Genomic DNA, 21,915 nt, shown 5'->3' on the forward strand with positions numbered 1-21,915 from the left:
GCCATGGTAACGGGGCGCCGAGCTCCAGCCTGCTTGCGTGTGTGTGAGAGACTGTGTGATTGTGTGTTTCTATATTTATGTAATTGTGTGTGTGTGTGTTTCGCGCTTTCTTTCGCTCTTGCACGCACTGTAGTGAAGCAGTAGACCCGGAAATCTGGACAATTTTAATCATCAGCACGTGGAGGTTTGACTATAGAAAGACTTCTGATTTAATACAAATTGTTTTTAATAAATACATTTAAAAAAATCTATATATAATAATAATAATAAAAAACCCGGGGCTGGGTTTGTAACTGCACACTGACCGGATTGCACGCGCGCGTTTTGATGTCTTGAGGAGGATGAACGTGCGCACGGATACAATAGAGCGCGAGACATAGCAGACCTCTCCGGCTCGCGCTCCGTTTCACCTTCAGCTCGTGCTGATGTCTCGTGTCACTGTCTGACGGAAGTCCTGTTGCTCGTGCAGTGAACTCTCTTCCTCGCGCGCCGGTTCGGTTTTGGGTAGTACGACGTTAAACATTAGGAGCGCGAGCGCGCTTATGGTTTCTTTTCTTTTTCTTTTTTTCTTTCTCTTAACACTTCGTTAATGTGAGCGCGTGCATGCGCGTGAAAGTGTGTCAGTATGAATCAGTGCGCGCGGGTGTCCCCTGATCCATCTGTTCTGACGCGGATCAAATGTCCTTGTCATACTCACACTAACGGGACACACGCCCCGCTGCCATATTAAACCAGGCGGAACAAAACAAGCACGCGGACGGAGGGACAGTCATCGGCACCCACCGGAGGAGCAACAGCGTGATCACGCGAGAGGGGGGGTGAGGGTGGGGGGGGTTAACGGAGGGCTTTATCTGCTGATGACCCCGCGGAGACACGCTGCTGCTGCTGCTGATGATGATGACGACGATGATGAAGATGGGGATGACGATGAAGAACGGAAAAGAAATTTGCGCGCGGCTAAATGACGCTCCAAGGGCGTTGAGGTGAGCAGCATGGAGGACGGAGGGGACGCGGCGCGCGCTCTCAACACAGGATGAAAGGAGCGAGTGAACTTCACCTTTCTAAACGACACGCACGCGAGGTCACGTTCTTGTGTGTCTAGACTCTTCAGTGACTGTGTGTGTGTGTGTGTGTGTGTGTGTGTGTGTGTGTTATAGTTTTACTGAGGCAGTGTAACAGGTCAGTGTGTGTGACCTCACGCACCATGGATGGAGCAGTGGGCGGAACAGTCGGAGGGCCCTCATCAGACTCACGGCCTCTACGTAATGGAGACACAAAGCGACGCAGTAAGGGAAGTTTACCATCTCCCGGTTTCCGTCTGTCTCAGGCGTCTCTGGATGGTGAGCTGGCCCCAAGACGCCGCCCATCCGTCATGAGCTCATCACGAGATGGCACAGGTACGTTCCGGTCTGGCACGGCTGCAGGCACGCCCACCACACCTGGCCAACCTAGTTCCGCCCCCTTATTTGGCGGGCCACGTACTGTGGGGTTTGCGGCATCCCGTGCTGCCCTTGCGTCCACCTCATCCTCTGGCACTGGAGTAGTAGTGGTAGCTGCTGGAAGCGGGGCCTCAGGAGGGGTGGAGCCAACCACCACTATAACTACAGCCGCTGGAAGTCCAGAGGTTGTTCCGGGACTGGATGGAGAGGAGTATTACAGCTACTCAAACCAGTCAACGTTTATGCAAAGGCAACTTGGGGCCATGTTACAGCCTGGAGTTAACAAGTTCTCACTACGCATGTTTGGATCCCACAAAGCTGTCGCTCTCGAACAGGAACGACTGAAGAGTGCCGGTGTTTGGATCATCCACCCATACAGTGACTTCAGGTACAGTGGACACAGGACAGGGGAGGGATGAGTGTATGAAGACAGAGTGTGAACCAGAACCAGGGAAGTTGAGATGCAGTGGATAGCTGGACAGAATGATGAATATGGGGAGGAAGATAAAGACTAAGGGCTCAGTGAGTGGAAAGACAGAGACAAAAAGAAGTCAGAAAGACAGAAGATAAGTGTAATAGTAATGACTTTAGAGGGCGTTATTAATTGAGAGAACAAGGAAGTGAAATATGTAGATACAGATGAATTAGTGCAACTGTACTAGCTGATGGATGAGAGTGACAGAGCAAATATTTAAGTACAGACTGATAAAGAGACTGTAGGAACAGAAAAAATGAAAAGAATGTGTGTTAGTGTGTGTGTTAATACGTGTGTTTATGTGCATATTCAGAGGAATTTCTGGGTCATATTAAACCTTAATAGAATTTAAAAGTGTTTTAAAATATTGAAATTCACAAGCTTATTAATGTGGGCCACTTTCCTGTTGGCTGTATCTGAGAACTTCATTGTATGCAAATGAGACTAAAGCAATAGCCAACCAGGCTCACCTAATAAAAGCCAAAGCTCTACGTCCAGGTTTAGAGTCTGGAGTAGTCTGGAGTAAAGCTGTTTTACTGAGGTGTGTTCTAAGTGTTACTTACTCATACAGATGAATAATTTAGATGTTCTCAGTGTTTGCTCAGTTCTTTCAGTTCTTCTGATTCTCTTAGGAACTCTTTAGTTGACTGTTTGTGACAGTCAAGAAGCTTTTATTGTCATTTCAACCATATATAGTGAATAAACAGTAAAACGTTTCTCCAGAACCCTGGTGCTACATAAAACAACATAGAGCTACATCACACAACATAGAGCTAAAGAAGAGAACATAGAGCTAAGGACTAAAGTAAGTTTTCTTAGTCACATGAAGTGCATCATGTGTAACCTTGTGTAAACAGTGCATCAGACAATACAAGACAATTTGGGACATATACACAAAACACAAAATAGCACCGACCAGTAAACCTACTGTATAATGTGTTATACAGTACAATGTGCAAAAGAAAATTATAAATAGGAGTGTATTTGTAAACATAAACACAATGTTGTAAAAAAAACAGCAAGAGCAGTAATCGAGAGGTGCAAAACAGCATGGAAACAGTATAATATGATTATAATATAATATGGGTGGTGCTGAAGACATGAATGTGTATGAATTGAAATACACATCATTTACTCTATCAGCCTTTAAGTGATATTTAATTCATGATATTCTGTGTCACATTTACTATGAACACCTCATTGCACACTCTGCGATGTCTCACACACGTGTGGGCGATTAAGACGATTTTAGCTCATAAAAAATGTAAAACAATTGTACAATTAATTTAATAGAGAGTGATACTGAACACATTTTGTTAGTTGAGCTCTAAAACCCTTGCCATTGCTTAAGTTTTAAGAAGCAGATTTTAATCTGTTTGCCTCTCCAGCTTGTACTTTTTCTAAAAGATTTACGAACAACAAAGACTGTGGTTTCTTAGTTTCTCAAGTTACTGTGTGTTAACACAGGCACCTTCTGGACATGGCTGGAGGGCCATCTTGTCTCGTCATTGAAAAGGTAGGTGGTCAGGTCCAGCTAATGACTAACTTGAAGAGTGTAGGACCAGTACAAGACCATGTTGTTGTGGGTCTCCAAATTCTAACCCAGACTAAGGTCCTTTTTGACTGGTCAAAGTACTGTTTTATTTGCTTCTGCCAGTGTTTAACAGAAGCTCTTATTGTATGGTAAGTCATATAAGTTAAGAAAGTTGTCTAGAGGCTAATGAAGTTCCCAGCCTGCCATGAGGAAAGCTGGGTAGATGCCTATGTACCACATTTCAACATTTCAGCTCCTGAGAAAATGCATCCGATTCCTAAGGGGCCATGTTAAGCTCGCCACCTTGAATGAAAGTGCAAGAGTTCTTTGCAAGACTTGCAGTGAGAGTGCAGGTTGGCCACAACATTTTCCAAGCCTTGTATGAACCTCACATCATAGTTGCACTGGCAAAGATGGTGCATCCTGAGTCTATGGCATATATAGTATGTCTATTGATCATCTTATTCATTTTTATCACCACATTATCTGTGTAAAGCTGCTTTGAGGCAATGTTCATTGTTAAAAGCGCTATACAAATAAAAATGTATTGAATTTAATATTGCCCATATATCAGAATCAGCACAAAATACTTTATTGATCCCAAAGGTAAATTGTTAAAATATGGGCTACAGTCTAGTTATGGAAAAGAGCAATGAAGCAGTTAAAAAGATGGTCATAAAGGGACAATTGTCATTTGTTGCAGTCCCAGATGCAGGCCAAAGCCTCACACTCACCTAGAGATTACCATTGTTCAGCTCTGTTCAGTTCTGGTCTGAGGGCTTAGGAAGTGACAGCAACAGGTTTCTCTACAACAGAATGCATTTGTGTAAACACAGCTTCAAAAGCTGTGGAATGAAAGATGCAAGCTGGGCAACAAAGCTGGGTTCACAAAAGCTAGAATGGCACCTACCTGGAATGGATTGATGCCATGTGCTGACAAACAGAACATCACATACTCAACAGGTGACTGAAAGAGGACAGAGAATAGCAGCTAGTGTCTGGATAGGCATGCAAAGGCTCTGTTGAGTCACTTGTTATGACTTTCAGCAGTGGGTTTGTTTATGTACAGTGTCATGAACATAGATGGCCACATCTGAGATGGCAGCTAACATAGAGACCATGGCCATCTGTACAAAGCAAACAAAGAACACCGTACAGTAGAGTGAAATCATAAAATCAAACAACAGTGATGTAAAATTACTCAGAAAAGCTAATCTGAACAAATGAGTTTTGAGGCATGATTTAAAATTGGTCAGTCACTTTCTTGTATTGATTGTGGAAGAGAATTCCAGAGATGAGGAGCAGCCCAGCTAAATGCCCTAAACCCCATAGTGACTAAACGGACAGAAGGTACAACGAGGGATGATCTGAGAGTGCGAGTTTCGGGTGTAGATATAAAGCAAGTCAGAGAGGTATGAGGGTGCAAGAATATGAAGAGCTTTAAAAGTCAGAAGCAGAATCTTGTACTCTATTCAATATTTGACAGGAAGCCAGTGTAGATGATAAAGAACAGGGGAGATCTGCTCGATGGAGGAGGTTCTAGTAATTACGGGCAGCTGAGTTCTGGACCAACTGAAGTTTATGAAGGACTTTGTGAGGTAACCAAAAAAAATGTACAAGAATAGCTGTAGAATTGGATGTGAATAACGGAAGAAAACGGCTGATGTTCCAAAGATGGAAGTGCACAGACTGAGTAATATTGTTCACATGCTTCGAAAAGACAATATATCATCATGGACGACACCCAGACTCCTAAACTGAGAAGATGAGAAGATTATAGGGTTTTCAATAGAAAGTAAGAAACTATTGAATTGAATTTTTGACAAATTGGACTTGGTGTCAAACAGAAGAACCACTGTTTTGTTAAAATTCAGCTTGAGAAAATTGCATGATAACCAAGATTTAATCTTTTCTAAAAAATTTTAAAAAGAAAAGGAAAGAAGAGTAGAATTTGGCCTGGAGGACAAATAGAGTTAAGTGTCATCCACATAGCAATGAAAACTAATGCCATAAAAATATGACCAAGAAGTACTAAGTAAATGTTGAATAAAAGAGGGCCCAAAACAAAGCCTTGAGGAACAAGTTTAAGTTAAAGTTTTTTTAAGAAAGTTTAAATTGAAAATTGGCAAAATTATTAGCATCAGTGCCCAATTTCTCAAGTCTTCTCAATTATTATAGCAGCCTTAAAAGATTAAGGAACCACACCAGAGGTGAGAGAAGAGTGTATGATATCAGTTACTATACCAGATAGAGAAGATAAGCAGGCTTTGACAAAGTGAGTGGGGAGAAGATCTAAATGACAGGTAGAAGACTTGGAAGTTCAAAACAATAAAATAAAGACAGAAGAGAATCATGGGAAGGCAGACACATCAATTCACATGCTATATTATTCTAAAGAGTCCCTTGTTGATAAATATTGTCCATTTTTGTATTAAATAATGGCATGTATTTATTGCATAGATCATTAGCGTAAAGGTGAGAAGGAAGGATATCAGGAGGCCATAGTCTATTATTTACTGTATTAAACAAAGATCTCCTGTTCCCTTCATCTGACTCAGATTTAGCAGTTAAAAGAGCATTCTTTTATTAGAGCATGTGATCTGTATACATATCTTTTTGAACAGTAAGTCCAGTTTTAATGCATAAAGTCCCTTAGTTTTAAGCTGTCTCAGTTCTGGTGTAAACCAAGGTGCAGAATGAGTAAAATAGACACATTTTTTTAAAAGAGCAAGAGTATCAAGCACATTGTGTAGCCCATTGTTATAATGAGAGACCAAATCATCAGAAAAGGCATTTCTCCTAAATAAATTGGTAAATCCATCAGAAAGAGCAAATAGATCCATGCAACCATTAAGTTAACACAATGATATTAGCTTATGATCTGATATGGGCAAGACCAATGTAAGACAGTTGGAATGAGTTACACCAGAGCAGCAAATAAGGTCAAGAATATGACCTTTGCAATTTGTGTGTATTAAAACATGAATCAGGAATCTGCAGCGTGACCGAATGTATAGGAACACTAGGAATAATAGTTTAAACTATGTTTTCAATGACAAATTTCATAAAAATACATTATTGTATTAAAGTGACAAAATGTCTAGATGAATTCACTAAGGTATATATGTGTGTGTGTGTGTGTGTGTGTGTGTGTGTGTGTGTGTGTGTGTGTGTGTGTGTGTGTGCGTATGTATATATGTTGCAGCCTGGTACTACAAATGTTTAAATTGTATAATAAAAAATATATACTTTCAGTAGATTATTGTAGTAGTGCTTGTAAGCTACTTTTAAAATGCCCATATAAATATGTTGTCATACCTTGCATAACTGCCTGAACCCTTATGGCACAATAAATACATTTAATTACTTCTTTACTCTGATGACTTGCACTGAATGAAGTCAGCCAGGGTTGTATTGTCTGGATAGTAGCTGCCTCAAGCAGACCTCCAAATGATCATTAGTAATTTGGGAAAAGGCTGACATAAATTAGTGAAGTCATTTAGCTTGCTGGAGTTTTGCAGTAACTCACACAAGTTTGACCGTTTGACCTGTGTGTTGGAAGATAATTTTTCTCTAACGGCACAATCTGCCCATGCTACCATTGCGGTTTACCAGTCGATCACGATTGACGAATTGGGCACCCCTACTATAGAGGCTTTCACAGCTGACAATGCAAATCAGAGCAAAAACCAAGTCATGAGGTCAAAGGAACTGCCTATAGATATCAAAAACAGTGGCCTCCCTAGTACTCAAATGGAAGAAGTGTGGCACAACCAGGACTCAAGGAACCAAGAGCTGATTGCACTGCCACTGGGGGGAAAGGGCCTTAATAAGAGAGGTGACCAAGAACTCAATGGTCACTCTTTCTGAACTGAGATCCTGAGTGGAGATGGGACAAAGTTCCAGAAAGACAACCATCACTGCATCCCTCCACTAAGCTGGGAATTATGGCAGAGTAGCTAGACAGAAGCCTCTCCTCAGTGTAAAACCACTGGAGTTTGCCAACAGGCACCTCAAAGACTCTTAGATTGTGTGAAACAAGGTTCTCTTGTCTGATGAAAACAAGATTGAACAGTTTGGCCTCAATTAACCTAAACGTTATATCTGGTGGAAACCAGGCACTGCTTATCACCTGCCAAAAATCGACCTAAAAGTCAAGCATGGTGGTGGCAGCATCATGCTGTGGAACTGTTTTTCTGCATCGGGGTGGAGGGAAAGCTGAATAGAGCAAAGTAAAGAGGTATAATAAAAACCTGTTACAAAGGGCTCAGGACCTCAGTCTGGTTTGAAAGTTCACCTTCCAACATAACAACAACCCTAAGCACCCAGCCAAGACAACAAAGGTGTGGCTTAGGGAAAACTTTGAATGTCTTAGAGTGGCCCAGCCAGTGCCCTGACTTAAACCATATTGAGCATCTCTAGAGAAACCTGAAAGTGTCTGTCCACCAACGGTCCCCATTCAACCTCAACCAGCTTGAGAGGATTTGCCATGAAGAATGTCAGAAAATCCTTCAATCTAGGTATACAAAGCTTGTTGTGTCATACAAAAAAAGACGTGAGGCCATAATTGTTGCCAAAGGTGCTTCAACTTAGTACAGAGTAAAGTTCTGAATGGGGAAGGTGGTAGCCTAGTGGTTAAGGCATAGGATCTTGGGGTTGTGGGTTTGAGCCTCTGTGGGTAAGGCTCTTAACCACCCATGGTTGCTCAGTTGTGGGAATGGGGATAAAGTATTCATGGATGGTCCCAAGCCTAGCTGCAAAAGGAGGAGTGTGGGCATTGGGCTAGCAACAACACTGCAAAACTGCTGTGGAAACAGCAAGTAAACCATCAGGCCCTTGCTGCCCGATGTGCCTGATGGTGCAGGAGGATTAATAATAAAAAAGGGTCTGAATACTTATTAGGTACATGTGATATTTTAGACATTTTGAGAAATCTACATTTGCTTAGTCTGTTTGGGGTACTGAGTGTAGATTATAAGAGAAGAAAATCCATTTGAACAAGTGTAGTATCAGGTTGCAGCCTATTAAATTAAAAAAGGGGGTCCTTAATATTTTCCAAATGCACTGTGTATATATACAAAGTGGAAAGAGAGAGAGAGAGAGATTTTAAATATTTCTCTAATGACATGTCAGCAACAAGGCAAAGAAAAACTTTTAAGAGGAAGAAAACAAAAGAATCAAGAACATAAATCTTTATTTTACAAATTTTACAACTGTTAGCATAGAGACCAGCAATGCTAACTGTTTTTGTTTACTGAAATCTCATAAGTATCAAGGTCTTTTTTAATTTAAGTTTTACTTTGTGCATGATATTCAGATGATGCTATCCACTGTATAATAAATATGAGCATAGTTTTGAGCATCTGCACTCATTATGCAATCCAGGTGTGAACATCCATAATTACCTTTTGGCAAACTTTAGGCTACCCATATGGGAACATCCTCAGAAGCAACAAACTATTACTGGTAGTAGTTACCACTGCTACAGATTAATCCACAATTTACAGTTAGAGTCTTTTTAAAAGTTATAATGTGCTGCATGTTGATGGTTGTGATCTGGAACTATTAAACTATTGGGCACTGAAGTTTGGTTAATGGCTCAGAACCACCATGAATCTATTCAGCTTTACCCAGTATGACTGGTTCACAGGTCATTCAGTTTGAGCTCATTTCACTTATATACTAAAGCCTGCATTAATGACTGCTAATAAACAAATAAGGAGTAAATGGACAATATGTGACAACATTCTCAAATTAGAGTAGTCAGAACAGGAGTGTGGAATACATTTTAGTGAGCATTCTTCGATGAAATTCTACAAGTTTTCCATCAGCTATCTGCATATTTACTTTGCAATTAGGTTGACAGCCATGTTTGGCAAAGAGAAAGAAAATACATTATTATGTGTTCTTTGTCCTGTAGTTGTTCAAGTTGCACACTGTGAATAAAGTACAAGACTATCTACGACAGCATAACTAAAAAAGAGAGCCAGAGGGTAACACTGACACGAGGGCCCCGTGGGGCATAAATATATCCAGCCACTCTACCATCAACAAACATAAATGAACGCATGAGAGTGTTAGGGCAACAGCATCCAAACATCTCAGTTCATTAAAACACTCTATAACTCTAAACCCTCCAGATCTATGCCTTTAACTGCTGGGAGAACAAATATATATATATATATATATATATATATATATATATATATATATATATATATATAAAAGACCTTTTTCTTTCTAATCTAAAAGGTTTTCAGTTTTCAGACCTAAACACTAAGACTCTGTCTGATTAATGAGCACTAATAAGAAGGCCGTTACATTGCTGAGGATTTGTGGGAGCAAATAATGTTCAATGATGCAGAGTCTGGGTTCTGTTGTACGTGGAGTACTCATATACATTTCATTAAGAGCAAATGTATACAATATTTTCAGGTTTCTGTTGCTGTGAAAACATTCTTTATAAACTCCTATCAGACATTTGAGAATTTAAAACCTAAACTAAAAACATGCATTCTCTAGGACCTTTCAGACATTGATAATATATATTGTATAAGTGTCTGTTTTTGCTCTCTTATGTCATTATTCATTTGTCTTGGTTCCTGTGCTCGCTCATCCGAAATTCTTGCTAGCAGAATAAGATATCTCAAGAATAAGACGCTGAATAATTGCAGATTAAATTTGGAGTTATGTAACATACATTAACTGAGTATTTTGTGGAATTAGTTTAAACAAGCTCAAGGTCACAGCAAGATCATATGTCTGAAATAGTATTTTTTTCTTATAGCTAGCTATTGTATTTTAAGTGTAGTTGCATAGAAATGAGTAAGAAACGATGTAATTTAGAAATACAGATTTTTTTTCATGTTTAATAAAAATTTTATTAAATGTTTTCATTTTATAAGTATGCTTGTTACTATATTCATTGGCAGCACTTTAACTTGATTACCTTTGTGTTCAGGTTTTATTGGGATCTCCTAATGCTCTTGTTGATGATGGGGAACTTGATCATCCTTCCAGTGGGAATCACGTTCTTTAAGGATGAGAACACTCCACCATGGATCATCTTTAACGTGGTGTCAGACACATTGTTTCTAGTGGACCTGGTGCTGAACTTTAGAACTGGCATTATGAAGGAGGACAGCACTGAGATCATGCTTGACCCCAAAGCTATTCGTCGCCACTATCTAAGGAGCTGGTTTGTTGTTGACTTCATCTCCTCTATCCCTGTTGACTACATCTTCCTCATGGTGGACCTGGAAGAGCGCCTAGATTCTGAGGTTCATAATCACACACACATGCACACATCTCTCACATCTATCATTATAAAGCTAAAATGTATATTCTACTGTATATTGTAAATTCCTGGATCAGTTCATTAATTAACAGGAAAGAGGTGATCATTCAACACTACTAGTCTCAGCAACTGCACATTCGTCACAAAATAGTGCACTCTCAAAGTAAACTTGAAGTGAACTGAAGTGGAGAAAATTCTGTAAACTATAATACCCAACAGAGTCTGAATTTTATACACACCAACCACAACAGTACAAAAGCTTTTGTTAACTCTGACTTGATTTGAGGTGATGACTTTTGAGCAGCGGAGTGTCATCTGACCTTAATGAGCTTTGAATTTGTGTTTCAGGTGTATCGAACAGCTCGAGCTCTGCGCATTGTTCGTTTTACAAAAATCCTTAGCCTGCTGCGCCTGCTCCGACTGTCTCGCCTCATCCGATACATCCACCAATGGGAGGAGGTGAGATCATCATCAGTAGCGTCAGTAGCTGAAACAAACTAGGCCTCAATGGCTCTCCCCACAGATGTTGTCATACACTTGTCTACAGAAACAAGGTATAACTGTGGACACACACATTCTGTCCCAATCATTAATAACATTGGTCTAAGGATAAAACATATCCTTAGGCCACATTCACAGATGTATGGATATTAAATGTTGGGGAAAAGTAGTATGAACCTGCCTAGGGCCATTGTGTGTTTTGTGTGTTGACTTTGTTACTGTGTATTCTGACTGTGTGGTACAGCCCAACTATATAAAACCCATACACCTGCAATTTACATGTAGGGCCTGTAGAGTCACATGACCAATCAGAAAAGGCCATCATCATTAACAATAAACTGCCTCCTGTATCTGTGTGAGTAGATGGGTATCTGCCATTAAATATGATCTGACATCCAGAAATTGAGTGAGTCAGCAGCGTTTTGTTGGGGTATTGTATTGGGGAAAACTCCTGTATAATTCAGGTGTGGTGACCTTAAAGTGGCGTGGTGTTTCCACCAATGGGGTTTTTAATCTCGTAAAATGACACCACTACAGTACTGCATTGTGTGCATTAAAGCATTGCTATTAAATTGTATAGTGTGTCATGATTTTAGTAATTCGATTCTTGCATTATTTATATAAAAATACATGTGCGTATTATTAATGCAGCTTGTGTTTAAGAACAGTTTAATTAGGAACAGTGTGTTTAAAAAACACTTTAGAGAATTAGACATACCTGCAGATACTGCTCATACTGATTCTTGACCTGCTCTGAATTTCTCTTCAAAAGAGATATTCTTCTATACTTCTTTCTTCAGTAGTCTGTTATGTCAATCACAGATGCAGTCAATTCTAGAAATACTGATGTCATACATTTCTAAGAAGGTTTGTTAATCTTTAGTGAATCTTCTCTGGATTTCTTGCAATCTAATTGTATCATTGGCATACATTTACAGTAGCAGATTCTTGGCACTCTCGCAAAAGATTTTGTCTACCTCCCCCAGACAGACACCACTCAGTTCTGCAAAATATACAATATCTAAACAGTAACAACAAGTAGCACTGAGCAACAAGTCAATTTGTTATGAGTTTGAGGGTGTACAGCATGTGATATGTGATATGTATAAATAATATATGTGATATTGTCATGTAAAGAATGCTAGACAGATGTCCATGCTTGAAGGCTGTTGTGTCTGATGGGAAATTAAGTTTGAGTGTAAAGTTTAATGTTAATGATATACCAAATATATAGAAAGTATACTTACAAAAGACGGCACCCATATATATTCTTAATGATAATCTATAATGGCATATGCTGACAATTATGACAAAAACACACACATATATATAGTAGCCACACACTCATAGTCTCTCATACATACATCTCTCTCTCTCTCTCTCTCTCTCTCTCTCTCTCTCTCTCTCTCTCTCTCTCTCTCTCTTTCTCTCTCTCAGACATGCTAACCACTCTGACTAGTCACTCTATAAACACACATTCTATAAACTCTATAAACCCTCATTCTCTTACACCCCAATGCAAACACACACTTTGTCATCACACAACCTATAATCACCCTTTTTATAAAGTCTGTTATGCTGTGTGTGTGTGTTTGTGTTTGTATTTTAAATTATATTAGATCTTCCACATGACGTATGACCTGGCTAGTGCGATGGTGCGGATTGTTAATCTCATCGGGATGATGTTGTTGCTGTGCCACTGGGACGGCTGTCTGCAGTTCCTTGTCCCCATGCTGCAGGACTTCCCCACCGACTGCTGGGTTTACAAGAACAATATGGTGGTGAGTGTGTGTGCATATGTGTTTGTTTGGGGTGTTGCTTTTACACCCACAGGGTTGCAGACACATAATTTATATACAAATGTTGTCAGCACAGCAGGTAAAGGGACACATTGAACGTGTCTGAGATTATATGTATCCGAGAAAGAGAGATTGAAGAGTTTGTGGTTATAGAGTATGTGATTGTAATGTGATTTTTAAGTATGTGTTTAATTATAGAATTTGTAAATAGTGTGTGTGTGTGTGTGTGTGTGTCTAGTTGTTAATTGGTTTTTGTGGGGAGGTGAAAAAATAACATATTCACAGACACACACAACACAGTGTGGTTGCTAAATCATGCCAGGGCAGCGTTTCCACTGTGATTGTCATAGAAACGGTTATCAGGTAGGAGATGCCCAGAAATTCTCACTGTGTGTGAGTGTAAGTGTGAGTGACAGAGAGAGAGAGAAAGAGAGGAGGGAGTTAAATGGTAACTGGTAAATTCATCACAGCTGACAGTTGATAATTTGATTAACTATCTCCTAATTAAATAATTAATTTTCACTAACTTACTGTATGCTCATACTACTCATGACTTCTTCCTGTATCTCTCTCCCGCCTATCGCTTTTTGTATCACTTTTTATTTCTGTTTTATTCTGCTTGTCTATCTGTCTATTCACTGTGCAGAATGACTCGTGGGGAGTGCAGTACACATACGCTCTGTTTAAGGCGATGAGTCACATGCTATGTATCGGCTATGGTGCTCAGGCTCCAGAGGGAATGACTGATGTTTGGCTAACCATGCTTAGCATGATCGTAGGAGCAACGTGTTACGCCATGTTCATCGGCCATGCCACTGCTCTCATCCAGTCACTGGACTCCTCACGAAGACAGTACCAAGAAAAGGTATAAGTGAAGAGCAGAATTAAACACATTTCAATTAAAATAGTAAATAGAAAAAAAATATGAATAATTGAACACACAGATACACATTTTGGATAGTTGGATATTGTAATACAGGAAAGTCCATTCTTATCCTGAAAGGCTTGAGGGATAAATTAATGTGGGGATGGATAAAGAACTTAATAGAGGGATTTATAGAGGGATGGTGTGGGGGTGGATGGAGGAATAAACAGAGGGGTTGATGAATGGATGGGTGAGAGGTTAAGTGGAGGGGTAGGTGTGGGAATGGATTGAGGAATAAACAGAGGGATGTAGAAATGGACAGAGGGATTTTCCATTAGCACGTTTCACTCTGACCTCTACCTATGGATGGAGTTCTCTGTTAATTTCGAGACTATTTGCTGCTGCTGAGGATGGTTCCACATGAACAGTCAAAACATCCATGAAGTCATTGTGGAGGGTCAAACTCAAGAACCATGGGGATGGATTTGTATTGTAAATAAAAAATAAAAAATGTTTGATTAGATGGCTCAGGGTGCAATTGGCATAAACCAGTAAGTCAGTAAATAGTTGATAACTTCAGCAATGATATATACACACACACACACACACACACACACACACACACACACACACACACAATATATAGTATGATATATATCTTCTTCATATTTCTTTGCAACTGTCACCTTGGCTTGCTCGTTTGGGATAAACATATATGAACTAATTTATTATTATTATTTATCTATTAATTCTTATTAATAGACATTTTTATATATAAAATATTTAAAGCTGATTTGGAAGAATGTTCATTGTTAAATACATTAAACAAATAGAGTTTAATTGAATGAAGGGGAGGGGGTGGTTTGTGGGTGTAGGGGATTGATGGAGGAATAGATTGTTTGATTGATAGATTTATTTTACCTAAATAACTGGTGTGTGTGTGTGTGTGTGTGTGTGTGTGTGTGTGTGTGTGTGTGTGTGTTACAGTATAAGCAAGTGGAACAGTACATGTCTTTCCACAAACTTCCAGCTGATGTGAGACAGAAGATCCACGAGTATTATGAACATCGTTATCAGGGCAAAATGTTTGACGAGGAGAATATCCTAGGGGAACTGAGTGACCCACTAAAGGAGGTCAGTATCTTGCACACACACACATACACACAGATGGTTCTATCAAGTAAAGACACTATTTAAAGAAGGATTTATTGCTGTAATATTTCTCTATAAACAGGAAATTGTGAGCTTTAACTGCCGCAGTTTGGTGGCTAACATGCCACTGTTTGCTAACGCTGATCCAAACTTCGTGACTGCAGTACTCACAAAGCTGCGCTTTGAGGTATTTCAGCCTGGAGACTTTATAATTCGTGAGGGGACCATTGGTCGAAAAATGTACTTTATTCAGCATGGACGAGTAAGCGTCCTCACCAGGGGAAACAAGGAGACCAAACTCAGCGATGGATCATATTTTGGAGGTGAATATGTCTATTTTATTAATAAATTAATTGGATAAATAGATGTATAAAAAAATAAAAAGGTTGGTAAGTGTAAAGTAAATTAGTTGTTGGATTGTTGAATTGAAGGATAAATTTAAAAAGGGAACAGAATTGAACAGATTCATAAATATTGAAAAGATGACTGATATAACATGTATATGATTGACTGGATAAGCAAGTGGTCTACACTAATGTGAACACAATGTAGAAATAAATGTATGAGTGAAATAAATGATTTATGGCTTTTATGACTGTGTGTGTGTTACAGAGATCTGTCTCTTGACCCGTGGCAGAAGGACAGCAAGTGTGAGAGCAGATACATATTGTCGTCTTTACTCTCTAAGTGTGGACAGTTTTAACGAGGTTCTAGAGGAACACCCGATGATGAGACGGGCATTTGAAACAGTCGCAGCTGACCGGCTAAACCGCATTGGTACCTAAAACCAGTCTTTTAGTTGTGCTTTTGTTTTATCTTATATGCTTACATGATTTTAACATGAAATATTTTATCATTGTGCATTTTAACAACTTTTTATATTAGGTTTTTCTCCTTGTGTCTGTACATCATACCTATAATTACAGCTTTATTTAATTCAGTTTATTAAATTCTATAGCACAGAAATGTGCCCTAAAATCACATATACATTAAGGTCAGATATAGACATATAAAATCATATATAAGCCCTTTTTTGAATGTGATTGCTTTATCAGGGGCAGCAATAAATTTTTAGAGTACCTATACAACTGCAAATAACCAGAGGATCCCATATTTACATTTATGGCATTTGGCAAACACTCTTCTCTAGAGTGACTTACCTCTGAGCAGGTGAAGGTTAAGGGCCTTATTCAAGGGCCCAGTGGTGGCAGTTTGGTGGTACTGGGATTTGAACTTGCGACCTGCCAATCCAAAGTCCAATGTCGTAACCATTTAATTACAACATATAAATTTAATCCTCTTCTGAAGAAGTTACAGTTACATTTTTAAAATCATAGGTAAAAATAAATGTTTAGGAATAATAGGAAATCATGCATGTTGTGTTGGAGTGGTGATTTTGGGAAGTTCTATAAATCATTGTACATCTTACATACATTTTATATTTTTTTAATCTTAGCTCAATTTCTTTTTACAATAAATTATATAAAAGAAATGTAAAATGTATTTATTATTATTAACATTTTCATTTGTGTACAACAGGTAAGAAGAACTCCATCCTCTTGCGAAAGACATCTCAGGGTGGCTCTGTGGCAAGCAGCACCCTGGGCCGTGGTGGTGGGCCTGGGACTGGTGGTGGAGCAAGCAGTGGCCGTGGAGGTGCAGGATCATGTGACAGCATTTTAGTGCAGCAGATTGTTAAACATGACAGCATGCCAGCCATGCAGGATGCTGCTACTGGTAACTGGATTGGTGGAGCAGGAGGGACTGTGACTGGAGTTATGTCATCACACCCACGGCCAGTAATCTGGGCTCCATTGGTCCATGCCCCCTTACAAACTGCAGCAGCTGCTTCAAATGTTGCCATTACTCTTCTCCAGCAACAACAGCAGCAACAGCAGGGCATGTTTCTTCACTCCCCCCTATCAATTTGCCCTACCCCTCTACCTGTTTGCCCTTCCCCTGTTCCTATTTGTCCCTCTCCCTCCTCTTGCCCCCTCTCACCTCCACGTGCCCCTATTCTGCCACCCCGACAGTCCCTTAGTGCTATCATAACCCCCCGTGGAAGCCACACTTCTACTACATCAACTCCTTCCCCTTCGACAGCAGGGCCACCTATTATTGGTGGAGCAGGAGTCACCAAAACACCTTGCACTGCCATGTCATCAGTCCCTGTCCCCATGCAGGCCAGCAGGACTCTGCACAACAACCTCCGTCTTCAGACAGAACCAAGTCTTATGGTAATGGGAGGGGCTAATACATTAACTCTTCAAAAAACCATGACGCCTTTCTCTGGAGCAAAAGAAGCTCTAATGCGTCATGTTGGAGGTGGTAGCACTCAGGGCCTCCCCTCATTGGGACGTCTGACACAAGAGGCACGTCTGCTTTCTGCCTCTCAGCCCACTCTTCCCAATCGTGGTTGGCCACACCCTCCACTTCATAGAAAAGCTTCTGGGGGAAACTTACTCACTGCTCCTTTTGTGATGTCACAGGCTCCATTGGTGTGGGGGGGTAGTGCAGGCATGCTTAACTCTCACAATCCACAAATGCAGAAAATACCTGCTCAGACATCTTTGCCCCTACCCTCTCCACTCAAACACACACAATCAGCCACACAGGCCACACCCCCTCCCACTGGCTCCTCTCCTGCAAAAACACATACTTCATACCCCTCAGCTCATGTCTCTCCAGCCTCAGGCCCTGCTTCTTCTGCCCCACTGATGCTTCAAACCCAGCATCCAAAACCTGCCCCTACAAGGTCGCCCCCTTCCCCTTCTTTCTCTAGTTCAGATACAAATTCTAACCCCACTTTTGTTTCTCCCCAAACTCAGAGTAGTAAGCCCTCACCCACTTCCCCTTCTCAGCCTCAGAGTCCCCGTTCAAAACTTTCTCAGACTCCTCCTCCACCTTCTCCATTATCCTTTACTCCAACTGCAACTCCATCACACACACGTACCCCAACCCCTATTCATACACCTGCTCCAACACCTACACACACTCAACCTCCACCCCCAATCTCAGTTCACACCCAAGCTAGAACAAACACACCAACTCAGACTCCAAGTTCAACAACTCAGCCTCAAATAACAAATCAGACCCAAAGTGTAACTTCTGTTGCACCTTCTTCCCAAACTGGAACCTCTGTTCAGATGCCGATTGTACTTTCTCCATCCCGTTCTTCACCCACCCAAAGCCCCCTGCAAACCCAAGCTGCAATCATGGCCCAAACTCAAACCCAGATTACACCTCAAACTCCACCATCTGTGCCAGCTCTGCCCCAACCTTTAGCCACTCTACAAATACCTCCAACTCCAATCAACAGCACGCAAATGTCAGCTCACGAAAATATAGCCAGGTCTCCACTCACTCAAAGCCCAATCCAAATGCTGAATCAAACCCAATCTGCTACTGCCACCATGGCTCAAACCCTGACTTCTGTTCAAACTCTATCCTCTGTACAAACTAAGATTTCTCCTGAAACTACATCACAAAATCCACCTCTAGCCCAATCCCGAAATATAAGCCCAGTCCTAAACCAAACTGTAACACAAACTCCATCTTCATCGCTTCCATCACTGTCACAAAATGCCTCTTCTTCAACACTTCAAATCCCAAAAGCATCCCAATCTTCAGCATCAATGCCACTCACTGAGCCTCCATCCACTCTCCAAACTCCACAGCCTTCTTCCACCCTCTGCTGTTCCTCACCACAGTCTCCTACGGCATCTTCTACCCCACTTTGTGTCTCACCAGGACTTGCCACCGCAGTTTCAGACTTAGGGGCCTCAAACACGGCGTCCTACGCGTCTTCAAAGTCTGGGAAATCAGACACAGACACAGTTACATCACAGAGGAAATCTGATGCACTTAGAAACAAGTTTCCTGCTAACATGTAAAGAGTCATAGATCATTGCAGCAGCTGATAGATTAGAGTTTATAACATTAGTGATTATAAGCAGCAGGTGAAGGAGCAGAGCTGGAAAAAGCATGTCATATCTTTTGCTTTAAATACATAGAACACTGAGTAGAGCATATAAATGTGATTTGAATGTCAACTGCTCATTGAGTGGGGATGATGACTTATCAGAAACAAACCCTTATTTACATTAATTTCTTAAAATTTCAATGAAAACAAAACTGACCTGAAAAGCAATATACTGACAAAACATTATTTTCCAGCTCTGTCCCCTTCAGTCACTTTTTATTCACCAAAGTGTAATATAATATAAATAATTATACAAATAACAATAATGACTATTAATATAAATGTCTGTACTAATTAGGTACAAAATGTAAAAAAAATATTTCTGTACTAATTAGGAGTAATTCATTCATAGTGTCTCGTCTCAGGTGTTTGGTGTTAGTTAGAGACAGTGCAGCTATAGTGTTCTTGTACACACACACACACACACACACACACACACACACACACACACTACTGTGATTCTTTGTGTTTATGGTGTGCAGTGATGTAGTTCCACACAGCTCTGTATATATAACAGCTTCACTGTTGGTCTATGAAACACTCTGAGGCTCTGTTCCAATAGTGGAACACTTCCCCAAGTCCACTTCTCTTGGTTAAGTGGTTAAGTGTTCTCAGCCACTGTAATTAGATTAAGTAAAATGTATAAAGCAGTGATCAGATTAAACATGATCTCTTTTTTCTTAGTGCTTACACTGGACTTTACCAGTTGGAAAAATCACCATGCCTTGTGTGAGAACTGCTTGAGGGAATCACCTATATATAACATATATACCTATAAATAACACTTTTATTGTGGAGGAAGAGATGTTTCAGTTCTTCACCAGTTAAAATTATGTTCATATCCAAACAATTTGGGATACAACATTGATATTTCACATAAGTGTTAGTTGTAATACAAAGTGTAAATTTAGTGTAATTCTTGTCTTGTCTTATTAATTTATCAGCACTAATGCAATTATTGATGTTCTGGATGATTCCATCTCATGTCCATGCTCAATGTCTTTCCACTGTCTCCATAAAACACATGAAAAGTTTAGTTTACACGTAGGCTAATTCATTAGTCTCATCCAAAGCAAAAGCAAGGTCATCTGTCTCGGTTGCCTAGCAACTAGGCTTCACAAGTTTAACTCCCTGAATGGTTTCACAACAATATCACAAACATCTTAACGTCAGAGGAAGTGAACATGGGCACAGTGCCATTCATATCCATCTGTATGATCAACACACACACACACACACACACACACACACACACACACACACACACACACACACAATGTGGTTGTATGTGTTGGTGCAATTAGCATTCTCTTTTCAAAACCAGGCTGCCTATAGAGTGTGCACTTACGGACCAAATGGGTTTTATTTTTCTGTTAAGGATGGGGATGGGTGTAAATAAGCTGCTGTGGTGGTGGTCACTTAAGGATGTGGGGGTTTGTGCAGGTATGGGGGAGTTGGGGGGTGATGTAATTTAAAGTGAATGATGGTGCATAAGATGATGTTAAAAAAAATAAAGACAATTTAGAATCAGCATGCTGCAAGACCCCCCTGATTCTTCCTCTCTCTCTCTGTCATAACATACACTTACACATTTATCTTGCACTTCAGCATTATGTTTCCTAATTTCTTGAAGGACTTTAATCAGTTTCTGGGTTGTGAGCTGAAGGACCCTTGATGAAAGATACAAAAAGGAATTAGACAGACTCACTGTGACACGCTGTCCAACCTGAAGTTTGTTTGACCTGAGGTTTGTTATTACTGAGGCTGCTTCTTATCTTTATATACACCAGCCTGTTTCTTTTCATTGCTTCCAGATTAGACATTTTCATTCCCTCTTTCTCATTTACTTGCATTTAAATAACTTTGAGTTTACATATTAATACATTTTTTAAGTTAACTTTATAAACAGATCTTGCATTTACATTTTAGTAATAACACACAGAATAAACCCACATTTATGCAATATAAAGAGTGAGAGTGTTATGTATTGGACATCAGCTCGGCCATATGGACAATTAAATATTGATTCACTGCCATTTCAAACACCATATGAAAAATCAATAAACATAAAACAATATTGAATATTTTTCCTCCACAAATCAATTTAGTTTCTTGGGACACCACCACTGGATAGAGCACATTTTAATGTAAATCACTGGCATGTTTTATTATATACATAATTGTTACCACTAAATCATTTCTACAATGAACAAGTCCCTACTAATCTCCTGACTCTTTTTACTCTTCTTTCCCTTTCTGTGCTCTTTCCATTCTCTCTTCTTTCCTCTTCTCTTTCTCTCCTGTCACCTTTGTCCTCTTTCCTCACTCTCTTTCTCTCTCTCTCTGTTCTCTCTCGCTCTCTTTCTCTCCCCTCCTCTCTTACTGTGTCTCTGTCATTTTTCCTTACCCGCTCTCCTCTCTGTCCGTTAAGGTATATGTTCACATGAAATATGCAGATCCCTGATTTGTACACAGACATGACAAATATAAATAACTACACAACAGCAAAAAATGTCAGTTAACTCTGACAACAGGGTGTGGCAGAGTGTCAGCTAAAGCCCAAGAGGAAGCGGGTTGAACTCAAGGGTAGCCCGTTCCCTAACATGCCGCAGACCAGCTTTGATCGATCACAAACGTACCATATTTCAGTGAATACACAAATGAGTACCCCTCAGGCCTTGCTGAACTTGCAACCAGATCACTTTTTATCAAAGCCTCCTTCAGTGCAAGGCATTGGGAAATGCACTGCAACTGGTAGAGGTGAGGTGTATGCACAGGCACATTCATTAGTATCTACTTGTGCCAGCAGTCATTAGTAAGATAATTGTTTTTTGGCATCTAAAAGTAACCCTAGAGAGGTGTGGACTGTGT

The 21,915-nt window shown here is 40.1% G+C and overlaps 1 protein-coding gene and 1 long non-coding RNA gene across 4 annotated transcripts in view; one reads left to right on the top strand and one right to left on the bottom strand.

Annotated features, from left to right (window-relative positions):
• LOC124384378 (potassium/sodium hyperpolarization-activated cyclic nucleotide-gated channel 3) lies at positions 1-20,563 on the top strand. Of its 2 annotated transcripts, XM_046847154.1 has the most exons (11): positions 1-983; positions 1,158-1,827; positions 10,410-10,728; positions 11,094-11,204; positions 12,866-13,027; positions 13,692-13,910; positions 14,898-15,044; positions 15,145-15,385; positions 15,675-15,839; positions 16,602-17,997; positions 18,211-20,563. In XM_046847154.1, exons 2-11 carry the CDS (start codon positions 1,205-1,207, stop codon positions 18,953-18,955), a joined length of 4,128 nt encoding a protein of 1,375 aa, XP_046703110.1. In that variant the 5' UTR covers positions 1-983; positions 1,158-1,204; the 3' UTR covers positions 18,956-20,563. The 2 variants fall into 2 exon arrangements, with proteins under 2 accessions (XP_046703110.1, XP_046703109.1); XM_046847153.1 differs by having other exon boundaries at positions 16,602-20,563.
• The window catches only part of LOC124384384, a 6,192-nt gene continuing 3,013 nt past the window's right edge, over positions 18,737-21,915 (bottom strand). For both annotated transcript variants that reach the window (XR_006925389.1, XR_006925388.1), the window contains exons 2-3: positions 20,633-21,915; positions 18,737-18,875 (exon numbers count right to left, since the gene is read on the bottom strand). The exon at positions 20,633-21,915 is cut by the window's right edge and continues 1,012 nt beyond it. This is a non-coding gene — a long non-coding RNA (uncharacterized LOC124384384). The remainder of the gene's footprint in view (positions 18,876-20,632) is intronic.

The sequence above is a fragment of the Silurus meridionalis genome, chromosome 4 (genome assembly GCF_014805685.1).
Source record: "Silurus meridionalis isolate SWU-2019-XX chromosome 4, ASM1480568v1, whole genome shotgun sequence".
Taxonomy (NCBI): Eukaryota; Metazoa; Chordata; class Actinopteri; order Siluriformes; family Siluridae; genus Silurus; species Silurus meridionalis.